The sequence below is a fragment of the Amblyomma maculatum genome, chromosome 11 (assembly GCF_055883805.1).
Source record: "Amblyomma maculatum isolate TAMU_Amacu chromosome 11, ASM5588380v1, whole genome shotgun sequence".
In the NCBI taxonomy this organism is placed as follows: domain Eukaryota; kingdom Metazoa; phylum Arthropoda; class Arachnida; order Ixodida; family Ixodidae; genus Amblyomma; species Amblyomma maculatum.
The window spans coordinates 10,866,859-10,880,934 of record NC_139354.1 but is presented as its reverse complement, the minus strand read 5'-3'; the positions used below and the strand labels follow the sequence as shown (position 1 = coordinate 10,880,934).

The following is a 14,076-nucleotide window of genomic DNA, read 5'->3' as shown; positions in this document are numbered from 1 at the left end:
TTGCATGCATCACAGGGCTCGGCAACTGTACTTCGCTTACTGTTCATTTGTCTGGTGGCAGCAGCAGTACTGCTTCACCTTTCCCACAAAATTCTTTGTTTCCCCCAAGGTATGACGCCTGGTACTCAAAGCAGGATTTGGTACATCACACCTTGGGCCCTCTTTTTAAAACAGAATTTTAAACCTGGAAAGAAATAAAATGAAGTGAACAAGTTCATGAAAAAGGGCTTGTTTAAACAGGATCCGAACCAAGAATATTGTATAAGTCCCAATACAAAGTATGCTGACGAATATAAAAAGGAGAATGCACAGCATAGCCAGTACAATAGGTCCTTTGAGTAATTGCAGGAACAGTAGCCAATATTCTAGAAATGGACATGCCGACGATGCAACACAGATTTCTGCACCTAGGAGTTCCATAACCTGGGCTATAGAAATAGTATGTGTTGAAAACTGGTTATAATTATCCCAAAAGAAATTTATGCCATAGCTAATAGAAAGTTGGAAGCTATTTTTTCAATACTGAGGGGACCTGGGAAAAAATGAAAACTCATGTAGGCACGTAGCCACACACACACGCATAAAAAAAAAAGTTTGCAGCATTAAGTTCTCCGACTCAAACTTTGGACCCATACAAGAAAATTAAAATAAAACTGAAAATGTGCAAAAGGGGCCATTTGCATTCTAGAAAGCATCTGCAAGCGGACTACTAACAAGAGCAGGCTTAGTTCCATTAGCTAACAGAAATAGTGTGTCGAGTCTTAAATTTCTGTATCAAGTAATTAACAGACATTACAATGTAGATTTTGCAAACATTTCATTTTCATCAAGGTATGCCACAAAGCAGTGTTATAATCGGACATAACCCTTTTTCGCACAAATAGTAACATATTTAAGTACTCATTTCTTTCCAAGAACTGCCACTGACTGGAATTTACCGACCAGAAATGAAGTTCTTAGCCATCCTTGAAATTTGGTTGGTTTGAGGAGTTTAACGTCCCAAAGCAACTCAGGCTATGAGAGACGCCGTAGTGGAGGGCTCCGGAAATTTCGACCACCTGGGGTTCTTTAACGTGCACTGACATCGCACAGCACACGGGCATCTTGCTTTTCGCCTCCATCGAAACGCGGCCGCCGAGACCTTGAAATATGTCAAGACTTGACTGGGCTTGATGCAATCTTGTTTTGCGCTCTTGAAACATGTCGTTTGCATATTTATTCCCCTCTCATGAATTGCTCTGGCTATGTATTTCCACCCTGCTAAAATCCCTCCACGGAATTGCAGTATGTATGCATAAATAAACAAACAATGATCCCAAACTTGAAACGTGCGTATGTCCTTATTCCGCTGAGAACGCTGGCACTGGGACGTGTCACAAAGGTTTCCTTCCCCTCCACAGTTATTCGAACCTTCCCAAACTAACATCTCCTGCTTAGTGATAAAAAAAAAAAAAATCTAAAGTACTTCAGCGATCAACGCCAAAGAACTGACCAAGGAGTGTGATCGAAAACTAACTGGGCGGCCATGAAAAAGGGCGGCCATAAAAGGAGTCGCCGCTTAGCTTGGCGTCACGCACCCACGCACGGTACGATAACCACCACTGCGAATTACACCAACAGTTCATAGAAAATTGCACACTAATTATACCATAATGACATCGATTTGGGGACGCAAAAGGGTGATTTCGAGAAACATTCGCGAACTTCCTCTGGCCGATGCACTGCTATGAATGGACTAAGGAATAGAGGCACCGGCGTGACGGATCTTCAAAGCACTGCGGGCCGACAGACGCGTGCCCACTGGCACTAACTAACACGATACGCAGTTCGATTCAAAGTCTCCACTTAATCATACCCAACCCACACACCAAACAGCTCATATCGCTAATGAACAACGAAATAATAACTGGGCGTTCATCAAATCCCAACCTGAGCAAGTCACACGTGCTTGGTGAAAGACTACCGTCGCAATCCATGATACCACACAGCCTACGTGGACCCTTCAAATCGTCTCTTCAGAACTAAAAAGGCACGAAGAGGCAACCTCGAGGTCTAAAACTTCGTTTTCATTGTAGAAGAAGACGAAAAACTTACCGGTGATTAGGGTAACAAAGCACGCGAGCAATGCAAGGCAAGTACAACACTAAGGACACATAGAGAATAGCCTCCTTGTCGTACTTTCTAAAGTATACAGACTATTTCAACAAAACAAAATAAAGGCATAATTAAAAATTTGGCACTAAATTTTGTCACTTAATACAAAAATAGTTTGCAAATATTTTAATTAGGATACGAAAAAGCGGCGTAACGATTTCTCCAGATCTTACCGATATAAACAAACATGGCGTCTGCTTCAGCGGATGCACGGAATGCGGAACGGAGAAAACAGGTAAATATTGGTTTTATTTCTACACTTCTTTCATTAAAACGTAGCTGTAAAGCTCGAGACTTGCTGCGCTAAGTCGTGATCCCATCCCGATTATTTAGTTCACAGGTGCGCCGCCGAACAAAATGCCCCAGCCGTTGCCGTAAGGCAACGACGTGATGTCATCGTCCCTGATCACATGTCCCGGGCTTCGAGAATTTCGCTTGCTTTTTTTTCTTTTTGCCTTCATGAGATCCGCTCAGCACCGCGTCTCCAAAAAAAACCCGTGGCGATGACTTTTACTTTAAAGTCTGTGATGGCGATTATTTTTATTTTGTTCTTAGCGAGATCTTGTGGTACGCTGTTGCAACGCGTGCGTCACTGTGCGTCGGCGGCACAGTTTGCGCGGAGCGCACACACACCTACACTTTTGAAAGCTGTGTGTCACAGAGCGCTCGAGCTTTCGTGTGCGACGACACGCGTATGGACATGATTTTCATCCCGTTCTTGGTTCCGGTCGGCGGCTGCACATCCGTCCGGCGACTTTGGCCGTACTCGGAGAGGACTCGGGTGACAGCTTACAATGTCTACCACTTCCCACCGAACGCGGTAGGAGACAGAACGAGCAGCGGTGGTTACAAATGTGGCACTGCGCCAAGCGAACAGCCGGTCCCATCAGCTGTGCCGCTGTAGCGTGCGGCCACATGACTAGATTGCGCGAAAGTTCCTTTAAGCGTATGTAAGTGAGTAGGGACATTCGATGCTGCAGACATACCGTAAGAAAACTGAGCCTAGACTCAGCGTCAGCAGGGTCATGGGCAGAGTATCATTGCCCGCGTACCCGGCTTTGCGCAACTGCGTCATGTGTCGCCTGGCGTTTCGCCCTTCGCCCAGTTGTTCTAGAAAGGGCTTTTTTGTGTGTGTGTGCTGCTTTTTGCGACAACCCCAGGCGTTTCACGCGTTGTCGAGGCTGTCGAGCGAGAAACTGCGTCGATAGACTGAGTTCGTTTAGTAGGTTTCGTCGTCGCCGCCTGTTGTGTTATACGGAGCTCTCGGTTCTTTACGGTTCCCATCGTCGTTGGCTAACTTTGGGGCGGCGCCTCGACAGTGACGCATCGTTGATCGTCGAGCCATCCGCGTTGCCTTTTTTGACTCTACAGCTTCCGCTAATTGTCATGTGCGATCCATTATTGATCCTGACTACTTCGCATGAGGGTTTATTCGTTGTGACAGAACGGTTTCATGCGCTCCTTTCGAAATTCTCGAATTGCGCGTCATCACTTTTCTGGTGTCGAAAGTGGCTTCGATTGTTTGCATTCTGTTGATACTGCCTGGAGGCCATCGCGTAGACATTATACGTAGTAGATAGTAGTGGGATCTGTGCACACCTCGTGACAATGAAAACAAAACATGCATGCCACCCTCATCCCTGTCACGTGTGGTCCACGTGCGTTGGCTCTTACTCGTTCTTTTCTTTACCGGCCCTATCTGCTGCAAGCGGTTGCCACGAGGGGAGATTTGTTCTTTTTCTTTTATTGGCGACGCTGCGTGAAACCTTGCACTTAGTCTAGGAGCGATAGCGGCCAATGCGGATGTGGAGAGGTGTGTGTGCGCGCGCTGGCGAGCGCTGTGTTTCTAAAGACTGGAATCAGCTCCTGGCCTCTCGGTCTCATTGTGTGTGCGATTTTGCGGTGGGGTTATCATATTGCCACGTGGCTACGCTAACGTTATCACGTACAGTGGGGGTTTTAGCATCGCGAGTGAGCGTGGTCGTGAACTGAATCAGGCGGATTCCTACTGCGCATGCACTCTGGCAAGTGCGCGCCCTCTTGGCCCCTAAGGGAAATACCAGTGCTTCCTTTAGACAGTACCTCCTCCTCTCCCCTTGTTTGTTTTATTTTGCTTGCTGAAAAAAAAAAAAAAAATAGGGCATAATGGTGGTGCCCCTTGTGTACAGGACGCCAAACTACCCTCTAAAGTAGAGATGTGCACACTTCCCAAAGAAGGCGCTATTTTTACCACTTATAAAACACTGTCTGCGTTATTGGTACTTACAAATAGGAATGTTAAAAAAAAAAAAGAAAGTTTCGAAGGATGTGCATAAGGCTAGCGCCACCACACAGTCCCTCACTGAAACAGGCGGGCAATCTCAATACTGTGGGAATGGGCGCGACGCTGCAGGCACTGTACTACAGGAGGCATTGGCAATACCGATCGGCAATAGCGTTGCGGGACAGGAATGGCTTGCACCTACTTTATAATGGCAGCCATTCTTTAATGACTTGGAGCTTTGGCGAAAAGCCACTTTTCATCCGGCTGTTGCCACCTGTTTGGACATGCACTGACTGCAGAAGCTATGGCATCCATCACATCACGCGCATTGGAGCGGGGATAGGTGGACCATTATCAATGTTTTTATTGTTTGAAAAGTTCTTGAGAGTATTTTCGTCAGTAATGCTAACAATTTCAGGCATGCAGAAGTAGTCAGCAACCAAAGTTTTTGTGACATGCATTGTTTCCTAGACATGATCACTCTAACAGTCTAAAGCGTACGAGGGAACACTGGGAAATCGGAGTGGATTAATTACTGTTGACATCCGCCTGAGTACAGCCGTATGAATGCATATGAAAGTTGTGCAACTTGAAGATGTGTAACTTCCTTTCTAGCAACATGTGTGCTCATGTGGCAGTTAATGGCAATTAGTTCGTCGTTTTTGTGATTGCATGGTGTTTTAGCAATGGCATTGTTAAAAGGCAAGCTGTGGTGCCCTTCATTTGCTCACAAATGACTGCTGCGGAAATGACAGTGGCTCGGCAAATGAAGGGAGCAAAATTTGCATTGATACAAAGACATGCTTGCTCCTTTTTTGTTTAATGTACTAATCGTTTATGGGCTAGCAAACTGTTGCAGTGTGCTTTGATGTAGGGGGAAACTTCACACAAGGTACTAGTTGCAAGTGACCAGGTGATTGTAGAATGCTGTATGTGACAGTGACTGTGCAATGCTTCTAGAACTGGGAGATGATTCCAGCTTCTAGTTGCTGTCATTGGTTGCCTGCTAAAAAAGCGAGCATATTTGTGCTGTGATGAAGCTCGTGGCAAGGTTTTAATGTGGTTGACTGGATCCCGGGAGTGCAGCTGCTTGTCGGTGAGCTTCCTGGCGACTTTCTGCGAGTTGACACAACACCAAATGGCAGCAGCGGCGGTCCTCAGAGCCAGATCTCTGCTGATGAGCAGGCAGCGATCGCCCTCCAGCACCAGCTGTCAGGGGCGGCCTTCACTACTGCCCAAGCTGTTGGCCGCCTGAGCATCTCAGTCATCCAGGTAACGCTGGTAGCATAAACTGATGCCTGCTTGTTTTGTTCTTTAAGGGAGTAAGCATTTCCCTTTCAGCCTTTATTATGTGCCCCGCCGGGGTGGCGCAGTGGTTACGGCGCTCAACTATTGTTCCAAGGATGCGGGATCGAATCCCAGCCTCGGCAGCCACTTTTCTATGGAGGCGAAAAGCATGGCGCTCGTGTGCTGTGTGACATCAGTGCACATTAAAGAACCCAGGTGGTCAAAATTTCTGGAGTCCTCCACTACGGCGTCTTTATAGCCTGAGTCGCTTTAGGACGTTAAACCCCACAAACCAAACGAAACTTTTAGTATGTGTATGTGTATAGAAAATTTTCATATTCTCCATGTAGCAAATCTTGTATACTGTATTTGAGTCCTTGTATATGTATGTGGTTTTGGGCAAATGCTGTTGGAGTGGTTGGGACCCATTGGTGGTCTGGAGTTAAAGCATATGATCAGATGCCTTTTGCCAAGACAGGCCAGGCATGCACAGTTATTCAGCATCGCTCGTAAAGAAGACTGGCCCTGTACAGTGACAGTTACTAAGAGATACTCCGAGCGCATTCCTGATGTCAGGAGAAATGCCGTCCAACTAGTGGCTCATTGGAATCATGTTGCTTTGTAAAGGCTCAGGTGGCTGCAGCAGCTTTGTAGGCCAGTAGCAGTGACACTGGTCCTGTACAGGCTCTTTGTTCAGGTTTTGTGCATGGGTGGATTGGGAAAAGGCTCTTGGCAGGACGGTTCTCGCCGAGGGCACTGGTTAGAAGACATGTTGCTTGTTCTAATACTGTGTGTAGAGCTTGCCCAGGGAAGAAACCTTTCCTCGATGTGTAGCATGAAACTGGCAGAGTCCAAAGCACAAGGAGCTTCCCGGAGAACTAGTAGCTCATATTCTCATCCTCTATCAGGGTGTTTGTAGAATGGCAACGCCTCTGTTCTTGTGATGTGTAGCAGGGTCCGCAATGGGGTGCCCTCTCTTTTGCCTGTTGTTCATGATACTGCTGAGTGATTTGGAGCTGCTAAGTCAGGTCCGAAAGTGTTTACATAGAGGGTACACGGGCACTGCTCGGAGAAGGTGCTGCTGGACATCTGCGCTGCACATACAGAGTGGCTGCTGAGCTTGCAGGTCAGCGCATGAAAGAGCACTGTTTGTGTAATGACCACTGTGGAGACTAAGATTTTGCTCCAAGAGCATGAGATCCTCCCAGACATCGACGTCGCGATACCCCGGTATTGACCTAACAATGCAGTGGGCGTTCCTGGAGGTCTGTGAAAGTGGGCTTTGAGGGAAAGAGCTGTGGTCCTTTTTCGGGATGAAGGTGCTGTGCAGGGTCTGGAAAACGGATGATGCCAGGGCTCATGTACGCAAATGCAAGGCCCGTATTCCGAGCTTACATTGTTTTCTGAAGTATTAGTTTATGTGTTTCCTCCATTCGGATGACTCGGGGTAAAGGCAAAAACACCACTTCTGGAGAAACGCGAACTCAGTGCCACGGTGGTTATGTAGGAGTTCCTGGATCTGAGCCAGTGGCAGGTGGGATGGCAGGCCTTGGGTGCTATTTGTACATTTGCGAACAAGATAGTGCAAGGGGACATGGGCCGGTCCTTCTTGGAGGCCCTTGAGGTGGTGGTGAAGATCAGCTTTGAAGTGTGCTAGGGTGCAGCATCCCATTCTCAGGTCTGTGCACATGCAGAAAGAGGAGGGTGCAAGTGTTGGAAGCCAAGCAGAGTACTCCTCTCTGTGTTTGTAAACCTGAACGACTCCTTCGGGAGCATAAGGCAAATGTGGGAGCAGGTAACAGTGACAGAGGAAAAACCATGAAGGACCAAGGAAGTGACCAAACCAGATCTCCGCCGGCACTCGCCACATAAAGGGGCCGTTGGACACCAATGGTTGTTCGGCAACCCCCCTCTGATGCTCATGTGGGTGAGCTACGCACGAGGAAATAACAAGCGCGAATCTGCGGCTTAAATACCGAGAGCTTGGAAACATCAGCATATTGTTGTTTACAGCCTTTTCAGCCAAGTGAGATCAGCATGGAGCAAGCATTGGGGTTCACTTTGGGACATCCGGCAGGAGACACTGCGGTTGACAGTGAGGTGGTGCAGTATGAAGCAGATGAACTTGTCAAAGCAGTCGAGAACACAACAATTCGCCATGAAAATTAGAAGAGACAGGCACAGGAGTTTATTTGTGGATAACATGGGTCGCACCAGAACTGTGTTTCCACCAGTTGGATGACTCAAGGTCGGGGAGATGGCAACACTTTCAAAAAGGACGCAAGCTCAGAATGTGTACCATGGTGCAAAGATTCAATCACCGAGGCAGGGATGCCATTTGATATAAATGGGACAGCTCCAAATTTAAAATCCAAATGAACTCTGCCGACAATTATAGTTAGCATCCTACAAATCACAATTTTATAACTGTCGCCTTTTTTGTATTAATAAAGACTTAAAGTGCAGTTACTTTTTGAAGCTGCTTTCTCATAACCACAGGCTAGAACCCCACTGCATTTGGCTTCAAAACTTTCCCTCGAATCGAGTGATGTTTGATGCATGTTAGGGTAATATAATGATAATAATAATTTGTTCACAGGAAGGGAAAGGTGCTGTATCTGTCACACTTGCTCTGTGGACACAAAGATGGGAGGGAAAGCAGAAAGAGGGAAAGGGGCGCTGTAGTGGGACTCCGGAGTAATTTCAACCATCTGGGGATCTTTAATGTGCACTGACATCGCACAGCACACGGGCGCCACTTCGTTTCGCCTCCATGAAACGCAGCCGCCGCCGGTCGGAATTGAACCCGGGTACTCCGACACAGTAGTTAGGCATCTTACCACTGTACCACCGAAGCAGGGCTTGAGGTAATGATCACATCATATTTCTTGGTGTCCCCTCTTATCCAGGTATAGCAGTCCATTTTTCAAAATGCTAAGTGAAACTGTCAAAGCATCAAGAACAGCAAACGAAGCTGTTTGTGGCTAGAGACAATTCTGTGGTTAACGCAGTGTCAGTGCAAAGGACATTATTAGGAAAATGCTGTTGCGCATGTTGGATGGCTGAGGTAGCCACTGGAAATAGCGACACTGTATGTAAAGTCTGATTTGTCGGCCTTGTTTCTGCAGGGGCACATGCATAGGTCTCTGGAGCACCACTCTGTGATGTGGCTTTCGTCCCTCCATGGAGTTTTTCACACAGCTTTGGGCTTTCACTTTCAATTTTCACAGGCAAAATTGGTGAAGAACTATGGCGTCACACGCATGGATCCTTACGTGCGGATTCGCATTGGCCACAATGTGTACGAGACGCATACGGACTACAACGGCGCCAAGAACCCTCACTGGAACAAATTGTTTCATTGGTGAGGTTCCTTTTTTTTTTTTCCATTTTTGTGTCAGCCTCGGGGGACAGCTGAGCTAGGTACTGAGTTTTATTGCAATTCTGCAGTTGCACAAGAAATAACCTTGTTTAGCAGTAGATGTGCTTAATTTTTATAAAAGTTAAAACTGTACTATATCTCCATGGATTTTCTGTCTACTCTAGAACATGAACTAAAAGCACTCCTCTGTAGCTGCATGCTCATGGCAGGTAATGCTGCCTTAGCTGCTGTTCTTAACCATCACAAATAAAATTCTTTGATTGCCTTAAAGGTGTAGGGACACCAAATTTTTGTGCTGTACTTTTGTATTGTAAATAGTGCGTAGTGATTCTGTAAGCATAGAGCATGGTGTTAGAAGCCTAAAATTGCATTACATAATTTATTATCGCATTATTAGTGCACAGCAGTTTCGGTTTGTAGTTGCCAGGTTTTTACATGATGTCAAAAAACAGAAGACAACATTCACTTCACAAATTTTTTCACAAATGTCACTTGCGCCAAAACCTCGTGACGTCAACGAGTAGGCGCGTGGTGTGCTCTATTCGCAGTGCGACTCCACCATATGCTCTCATTGCGGAGTCACACTGTGGAAAGAGTTGGTCAACTGCATCTGTAAACATGATGTTTGTGTCGTTTTGCTGATCCTGTCACGCTGCGCCAACATGAGCGATTCGGAAACATGTCGTCGCCAACTTTCTCTCCAACAACTTGTTGCTCGTAGCAGGGCCAATGTCGGCAGCTCGCTTCGCTACAATTTTGCCCTAATTCTTCCGCATTATGAGCCATATGCGAACGGCTGGTAAAAATTAAAAAGCGGGAGAGACTGACTATGAACGAGTGCGCGTAAATGCTTATGAGTACATAGTTTGAATCGCACTGATCGAAGCACCGCTTTCGTGTGCTGTTTTGAGCGCTGCTTCATGTGTGCGAATCTGGTGATTGTTGAGAGAGAAAGTTAGCAAGTTTTAGTGAATGAAAATGGTCATAGAGTATAGTTTTGGCAATAGTGAACTGAAATCGACAATCGCTTACATTGCGGAACGCGTGTACAATCACCACGAAGCGCCAGTGTGACCCTGGTGCACCGGACAATTCTGCAGGCGGCTTGGAACAGTCGTCAGTGCTACTTATGGAGAGCAAATTAGGCCGATTTAGGACAGTTGCCATACACATGTATTATTGAGCTTATTTTATTATGAGATATGCTTTCTATAGTAAAGCGATAATGGAAGATGAACCTTGATTATAGCGTTGAGTCGCTGACCTGATCCAAAGTGCCATCCGGTGAAACTTAGTAGGCCTAGTGACAAGTAGGGCAGGCAGAGAGCAGCTCAGTTAGTCACCTAGTGTGCCCGTGGGAGGCGCCATTGCCAAAGGCTCCGTCCTTGTGCAGGCATGCGACTGTTGCATTAGTATATCATTTGTCATGACAACATTCGTCCTTTCTGGTACAAACCCAAAGGAGTGCTACACTGCCTCACTGCTGCGCCGTTGGCCTCTCCGGACAACAACACCGTCCGCTGACCGTTGCCGCGTCATTGGCGGCAGCTTTTTCAACTTTTAGTGAATGAATATTGCCATCAAGCATAATTTTGGCTACAGTGAACCGTTGTGCTGTCTGTGCTGTAGAACTGTTAGAATGCTGCCACGCTGTTATACATAACGGTGCAATAGAACAGCCGGAACGAGCTGACCAGCAGCATCGTCCCTTACATCAGAAAACTGTGCAATGACGTCACAAATACTTGATTATGTTTTGTTTTTTTCAGTGAACCTACGTCATAGTCAATGCGCTAGCAATGGGCCCGGAATGTGAGAGCGAGCACTTTCACAAGCTTTAAAGAATTAGAATATTTTCTACGCCTCCCTTGAGTCTAATACTTGACTGAGATGGTCTTTAAACACAAAGGAATCGCGTGGCAAGCTTTACACAACCTTGTAATTTGGTGTCTCTGCCCCCTTCTCAGTCTCAGGATTTTCATGTTTCCTGATAGGCACTTGCCTCAATTTGCTTCTGGTAGTGCTTCAAGCCAAGCCTATTTGTTTTTCTTGGCATGCTTAGGTTCTCTGGAAACTCTGTATTGAAGTGAACGCAGCACCATTTTTTTTCTCCTCAATTCCTCGGTTTCAGGAGCAATACCGAAGTATATTAGGAACCAAGATGCAAATATATGCATTTTGTTTAGTTAGTTTTAGAGATATTTGTGATGGCCTTCATCACCAGACTTGTGAGCCTGCTAGTGGAAGCAAACTTTTCGATAACTTTGGGATCACACAGTGGACCAGCATTTATGGGGAAAATGAAAGGAGGGTCGCTTTGAACAGGCAGATAAAGGTAGCTTGGGTAACTAATAAAGAAGCGCTAAAGTGTTAAATGCAGTTGTGAAACAAAGGAAAGGGAAACATGCACAGGTCTAGGCAGCACAAAACACTTAGCACCACCAATGACTTGGTGGTGACAGTCAGTGGTCCGTGCTGCGCTGGGGACTGCATGCATTACAGACGTAGAGACACAAAATTTTTGCTTAAATATTTTTGTGCGGTATAACAAGGAGCCTGCATAAAGCATTCTCTGACCTGGCGCCTGTCACGGCCTGTGGAGGAAACGAAATAAAAAGTTGAAAGCCAGAAGTAGAATTTGAAACCGCACTGTTGAGAACAGATCCGTTCCATTGGCTGGGGCTTCAGACTAAACTACTATGTGCAAAAGCCATGTCTTTACTTTCAAGCCGAACCTAAGCGTGGCCATGCAGATTGCTTTTGCTTAACTCCAGCTTTAACCACAATCTAAACCACAGCTAATTTTTTCAACTTTCCGCTTTATCTCGTGTGAAACTGGCAGTCTCTCGTGCTATGCTACCACCCTCAAAATGCTTGACTGTGCTATCACAAACTAGGCCAGACCCTAAGCTGCTTAGGCACTTGTTAGTTTTTTTTTTTCTGGAATGGTTCACAAGACAATGGTATACACATAAGACACAATGTGAAGCTAAGCTACACCAGCTGAGTAGTTTTAAGCAAATATATTTCTCATGCTTGTTCAGTTCTAAAAGCTCAGCTGTGACATAACAGATGATTTAATCTCGCACGAGTCGTGGAAGTACTGTGACATAATTGGCGCTCGTTTGAAGATGTTATGTGATTTGAAAAGAAAGGAGCAACTGTACCATAGTAGTTGTGAGCTTTGCATGATTTCAGATTGAGCATTCAGGTGCAGAGAAATGCCGTGAGCGTGAAGGAAGCCAACAGTCAGTGAAACCAAGAAAAGCATAGGGGGATGCTTCTGTATTTTTTTTTTAATGTGTGGTGTTGGCAGGACGCTCATTTTGTGGCTGAGGTGACTTACTAGAAGAAAATACACGATAAAACAATGACAGGCTGCTGATGGAATCTGAACCCCACCACGGCCACCGGATTTTTCGTGCAGTGCTCTATCAGCCGAGCTGCAGATGTGCTTTTGATCTTTCACTTCTGTGGATGTTTCTGTTGTTGCATGTAAACTAACCTTAAGAGTGTTCACAGAACCACTTTCGTCCATTGTGGTGGGTGTAGTATGTTCTGTATCACTGTTAGTGTCATGTCATGGGGAACATGATCCAATGGAGAGGGCGTGAACTATGTGGTTTAAAGCAAAAACTCTGACCCCTAGTTATTATGATCGGCAATAGTTCTTTTTTTTTTTTTTTTTTTTTACCTTTTTCTTGAGGTCTCATACTCCATATTATAGCATTCATGGTTACGTTATATAAATGCAATGTCTCGAAATGAGATTATACTTTCATGTATATGTTTTTCTGCAATTCCAGTTTCCTGTCCCCGGGTGTGACTACTTTCCTGGTTGAAATTTATGATGAGGTGAGTAGATGGCCATCTTCCGAACCTTCACTGATGCTGGTGCATTTGTTAGGTGCTGGTGCTGTGTTTTGGCTGAAAGGGTGCCAAGAGCAAAATGGATGGGTCGCAGGCATGCTTAAAATAGTCTTTGTTGGCTAAACATTTTCAATCCTTGCTGTCGTGAAGCCTTATGAAGAGGTTGGCTGGAGGAGAATTTAATCAGTGAGGCACTACTAGCAGGAATTGGTTATAGGTACACATTGAAGAATTATTTCTGACGCTATTGTGAGGTTGCAAAGGTTTCATGTGCGTTGGCGGGATATTTACGTTTCCTGCAAAGCTGCGACAGCGTAATTGAAATGAGGGATCCATGCATAAGTTGAACATACAACATGCGTCAACCTGTTCTACAAGATACACGTCAAAAAGGAGCTAAAAAATAAGGAAAGAATAAAAAAACAAGAGCGTTCAACTGTGTATTCACATACGTCAAATGGTCTGGTGGTACCAGTGTAAGGATACAATAAAAGGCTGTAAATAGCAAGTGAGCATTCACGCACGCCATTTGACTGTCAACAGTGTTTGAAAATTAGTCTCAAATTTGAATTCAGCAAAACGATCAGGCAGTTTGTTCCATTTGTTGATGGACCCCACTACGTTAGCGGAGTGGTAAGGACACTCGACTGTTGCGCCCAGGGATGCGGGATCGAATCCTGGCTGCTGCCGCCACTCCTCGATGGAGATGAAAAGCAAGGCGCCCGTGTGCTGTGCGATGCCAGTGCACAATAAAAAACTTGAGCTGGTTGAAATTTCCGGAGCCCTCCACTGTGGCATTTCTCATAGCCTGAGGTGCTTTGGGACGTTAAAGGACTATAGACACCTAGTTTTTGTGTTCGAGATTTATCATTTGTAATGATGCCTAGGACATTACTGTACGTGGATCACCACGTCACATTCGTCTACGACGGTTGAATAATTAATAATCGAATTTCTTTTTTTACTTGTTTCGTTTTCAGTTTAATAGCCGAGCGATGGCTGTAATGTCACAGTCATGTTTACGTCACGCGAGGGTGAAAGTACAGTGATATAATCATAGCTGTGTCATTTGAATTCACTACAATGATAAAGCCAGCCTGCCTCAAGAACAGAAATCACT

The 14,076-nt window shown here is 45.6% G+C and overlaps 2 protein-coding genes across 5 annotated transcripts in view; one reads left to right on the top strand and one right to left on the bottom strand.

Moving 5' to 3' along the window:
- The window catches only part of CCT2 (chaperonin containing TCP1 subunit 2), a 41,032-nt gene extending 38,869 nt beyond the window's left edge, over window positions 1-2,163 (bottom strand). Inside the window, exon 1 of one of the 2 annotated variants that reach the window (XM_084583862.1) lies at window positions 2,095-2,163. Coding sequence is in view for 1 of the 2 variants with exons in the window: in XM_084583861.1 (XP_084439987.1) it covers window positions 1,930-1,976 (47 nt within the window). In the remaining variant the exon portion in view is untranslated. Of the gene's footprint in view, window positions 1-1,929; window positions 2,047-2,094 lie in introns of those variants that run through there. The other variant, XM_084583861.1, reaches the window with a different exon arrangement.
- A 153-nt stretch (window positions 2,164-2,316) lies between these two features.
- LOC146172852 (toll-interacting protein B-like) overlaps window positions 2,317-14,076 on the top strand; it is a 36,679-nt gene continuing 24,919 nt past the window's right edge. The window contains exons 1-4 of one of the 3 annotated variants that reach the window (XM_084585074.1): window positions 2,317-2,389; window positions 5,504-5,689; window positions 8,935-9,068; window positions 12,893-12,941. In XM_084585074.1, coding sequence (XP_084441200.1) covers window positions 2,342-2,389; window positions 5,504-5,689; window positions 8,935-9,068; window positions 12,893-12,941 — 417 coding nt within the window. In that variant the 5' untranslated portion in view covers window positions 2,317-2,341. Of the gene's footprint in view, window positions 2,390-2,640; window positions 2,975-5,503; window positions 5,690-8,934; window positions 9,069-12,892; window positions 12,942-14,076 lie in introns of those variants that run through there. The other 2 variants (XM_084585073.1, XM_084585072.1) reach the window with 2 other exon arrangements.